Raw genomic sequence first — 4,450 nt, 5'->3', positions numbered from 1 at the left:
TTATTTTTCAGGAGGAAGTGGATTGTTCAATGAGTTACGTTCCCCAGGAGGAAGTGGATTGTTGAATGAGTTACGTTTTCCAGGAGGAAGTTGATCGCCCAATGAGTTACGTTTCCCAAGAGGCAGTGGATCGTTCAATAAGTTTCGTTTTCCAGGAGGAAGTGGATTGTTCAATGAGTTACGGGTTTCAGTTGGAAGTGGATTGTTCAATGAGTTACGTTTTCCAGGAGGAAGTGGATTGTTCAATGAGTTACGTATTCCAGGAGGAAGTGGATTGTTCAATGGACTGTGTATTCCAGGAGGAAGTGGGTTGTTCAATGAGTTACGTTTTCCGGGAGGGAGTGGATTTTTCAATGAGCTACTCATTCCAGGAGGAAGTCGGATTTTAAATGAGCTACGTATTCCAGGAGGAAGTGGATTGTTCAATGAGCTACGTTTTCCAGGAGGAAGTGGATTGTTCAATGAGTTACGTTTTCCAGGAGGAAGTGGGTTGTCCAATGAGTTACGTATTCCAGGAGGAAGTGGATTGTTCAATGAGCTACGTTTTCCAGGAGGAAGTGGATTGTTCAATGAACTACGTTTTCCAGGAGGAAGTGGGTTGTCCAATGAATTACGTTTTCCAGGAGGAAGTGAATTGTCCAATGAGTTACGTTTTCCAGGAGGAAGTGGATTGTCCAATGAGTTACGTTTTCCAGGAGGAAGTGGGTTGTTCAATGAGTTACGTTTTCCAGGAGGAAGTGGGTTGCTCAATGAGTTACGTTTTCCAGGAGGAAGTGGATTGTTCAATGAGTTACGTACTCCAGGAGGAAGTGGGTTGCTCAATGAGTTACGTTTTCCAGGAGGAAGTGGATTGTTCAATGGACTGTGTATTCCAGGAGGAAGTGGATTGTTCAATGAGTTACGTATTCCAGGAGGAAGTGGATTGTTCAATGAGCTACGTTTTCCAGGAGGAAGTGGGTTGTCCAATGAGTTACGTTTTCCAGGAGGAAGTGGGTTGTCCAATGAGTTACGTTTTCCAGGAGGAAGTGGGTTGTTCAATGAGTTACGTTTTCCAGGAGGAAGTGGATTGTTCAATGAGTTACGTACTCCAGGAGGAAGTGGATTGTCCAATGAGTTACGTATTCCAGGAGGAAGTGGGTTGTTCAATGAGTTACGTTCTCCAGTTGGAAGTGGATTGTTCAACGAGTTACGTTTTCCAGGAAAAAGTGGATTGTCCAATGAGTTACGTATTCCAGGAGGAAGTGGATTATTCAATGAGTTACGTAGTACTGGAGGAGGTGCATTGTTTAATGGACTGTGTATTCCAGGAGAAAGTGGCTTTTTCAAAAAGTTACGTTTTAAATTATCCTCAGCCCCCGCGAATGAATACTGGTCCGTTGTGGCACGGACTCTGTGAAGTCTGGGAGCCAGACGCATCAGAACACGTTCCTCATCAGGAAGTATCTCCTGACTTTCTTGTGGAGGTTGCGCTTCGGAGTGCATCTCCGCATGTTCGAATGATCTTTTAGTACCTGGCATCGCACAAACAACGACCAGAAAAAGGAAAATTGAATATGCTTTGCTGATCCTAATCATCCTATAAAGATCGGAGGGGAAAATAAGACAATATAACGGAAGATACATTACATATTCATGTGTTGATGACATGACAGAGTAATTTTAATATCCATCTGAATTTATAATTCTACCTAATCTCCTAGGAGCTTTACGTCGAGACGAAAGCGTAGTACAGATTATTTATATTGTTTTTGCATTATGAAACTCTTTAATCAAGGGTTCTAATTTTAATTTAATTTTCTAATTTGAGATAATGAGAGAGTTTTGGGATGATGTGTAGCTAATAGTAGAACACAAAGAAGAAAAAGCCTGAAACGTTTCACTATGACAACAATGACGTAATTATACACCAGAAATAGTATGTTTCAAGTGGTTCCAACGCAATTTTCAATGAAACATGAGAATCATTGTTGTAAAGTCTTTTAACTCAAGTAAAGTCATTTGCATGGTAAGCTTGATTATCATTTTGAATTCTTGAGTCGTAAAGTTAAACTAAAAACAGTTAGCTCAGCGTAGAATGGGCGATTCCTTTGGATACCCATGCACTGAACTTTCAGAAACAGATGTTTTAATATATTAATTAAAGTTAGTATTTATTTATTGAATGTACACAACAAGGTTGATATTAAACCAATAATTTATTGCCATTTGTAATCTGTTAGTACAACAGTCACACGATTTATTGAATCTGAAATTTAACAAGTTAATGAGACACTTTAGTTGAGAAACACTGCTATACGAATAAATATATCAATATAAGTATAAACGAACTGTACGTACTTACTTTTCGACGATCCTTCTTTCTGAAAGACAACACAGCAGTAAGCTAGCTCGGTGTGCACGTTATCTTTATTCCATGCAAGTGGTTTTATAGGCCTCGCTATATAGGCCGATAAATTTCTGCAATAAAAAGTAGTCTTAGTTTCCAATCATTAAACATATACGTATACAATGAGACAAAATTTCTGTAGCTAAGTGATCCTGGAATATTGCAAGAGATAGAGAAAGGGTCCAATAAAGGATCTTTGAATATAATAATTCTGTTAATAGTCGCATTAGATCTATATCTGCAAGATAAAGTCATAAGATAAAATCATTATTCTTTTAGATTTTTAACGAGAAGGACAGTGTCCTGGCGTTTTATTATTAATTCAACTTATTTAGGCAGCCAATGCTTTGAAGTTTGATAACGTTGCCTTCCAAATAAACTACGATGTATTGGGTAAAATCATAGCGCTAGTAAAAATTCATCTACACTTTATTCTTTATTTTTTTTTGCAAAGGATTTTAAAGAATCCGTGTCGATTAACTTGTTTCCATTTACAGACCAAAGACAGAATGTCTGCAATATATTCTAAAATTCTATTTATAATCATTCGTTAGTTTAAACTCTTTACAAGAATCTAACTCTCTGAGCTTAGTTGCACGAAAGCAGGATAGCGCAATCCATCGGATACTGGTTTCTACAACTGAAATCGCCCGTGGTTAATATAACGTAGATTAATTAAATCTTAATCTATAGTATTCTAGTTTTCCAGGCATGTTTGCAACGGTTAAAAAATAGCTATCCGGTTGATAGCGCTATCGAACTTTTATTGATGGTAAGCACATATAAATTACCATTGTATGGAAACGCTGTGATCTTAACTCCACTCGCGAGTAGTGTCTCGGTATTAGAACGTAATAGGTGGACAACTTGCACTTTTACGGTTAACGGTCGAGGGGCCGGTTGTATCAAAACCGTTTACTATAGCTTAAACTGTGGATAAGTTCAAAATACAAACAAGTCTATCGTTTTATTCAAGAAGCAAACCAAATGTTTTTAACTTTAATACAAAGATACCGTTTACAACTGCATATTCAATGCATAATATTCAAGTTGACTCATTCAAGACAGATGTACGTCGAGTGTTATTCAATTTTGACTAATCCACCGTTTAACCTAAACGGGCTTGATACAACCGGCCCCAGGAATATATCTTTTGGGGTCCTTGTTACGAATAAAAAGTAACAGTACATGACTATTGAATTCAACAACAATTCAAGCCTGGCTGGTTGAATCTCGCGCGATGGAGGCTAATGAAATAAAATGATCATAGTTTAAGGTAAAACAGTTCATATAAAAGAGTAGAGAGGTTGGATTAATGTAACGTCAGCTACCGTCCCCACTCCCAATGATCAGTAATGGACATAATAACAGTGCTCCGTGTTTGATGATGATTATGAAAATGTTGTTATTTTGCGTTCAACATTACAAAAGTAAATACAATTTCATGATAACATGCGTCTCTTGTCGTTATATCAGCAACAAGTTCAATAGTGCAAGACGTTGTGCTAGAAGATTAATTATTGTAGTGTTTATAGTCATTGATAATGACGATGTTTCTATAAATCATTGTAAAAAGCGGTAAAATTTATATCATTAAACTGAGCTAACGTTTTCCAGAAGGTGGCCCAGTAAGCTACGTTTTCCATCAGGTAGCCTCACCACTTGGCTACGTTTTCCAGCAGGTGGCCTATCCCTCTGCACTGGGAAACGTTTTCCATCAGGTGGCCACAGCACTGAGCTTCGTTTTCCAGGAGGGATTGGAGGCGGCACCCTAAAACCACGTTTTCCTAACCCCTCACCACCACGAGGGGAACCCGTGTCCATTAAAGAACGTTTTCCAGACGGGATTCCAGGCGGCAGCATGAAATAACGTTTTCTACCAGTTTGCAATGATTTTCCATGACCTGATATGACACAAACAATGACCAGGAGGAGAGAAATTATGATTGTTTTGGTTATCCTACAAAATGTTCAGGAAGAGAAATTTAGCTTGAAAAAACGATACGTACATCTTGATGAGCTGATGATGACCTGTTCAAACTGTTAAACTACTGTTCAAAGGGA

The 4,450-nt window shown here is 38.3% G+C and overlaps 1 protein-coding gene across 1 annotated transcript; it reads right to left on the bottom strand.

The window, feature by feature from the left end:
- Window positions 1-1,518, bottom strand: LOC114526094 (sporozoite surface protein 2-like). Its single transcript, XM_028547596.1, has one exon. The coding sequence runs from the start codon at window positions 1,516-1,518 to the stop codon at window positions 1-3; it is 1,518 nt and encodes a 505-aa protein (XP_028403397.1).
- Between the last annotated feature and the right edge of the window lie 2,932 nt (window positions 1,519-4,450).

This window comes from Dendronephthya gigantea, unplaced genomic scaffold, assembly GCF_004324835.1.
Source record: "Dendronephthya gigantea isolate DGI-Jeju-01 unplaced genomic scaffold, DenGig_1.0 000037F, whole genome shotgun sequence".
NCBI lineage: Eukaryota > Metazoa > Cnidaria > Anthozoa > Malacalcyonacea > Nephtheidae > Dendronephthya > Dendronephthya gigantea.
The sequence above is the reverse complement of the archived record's forward strand: the minus strand, read 5'-3'. Positions and strand labels throughout refer to the sequence as shown.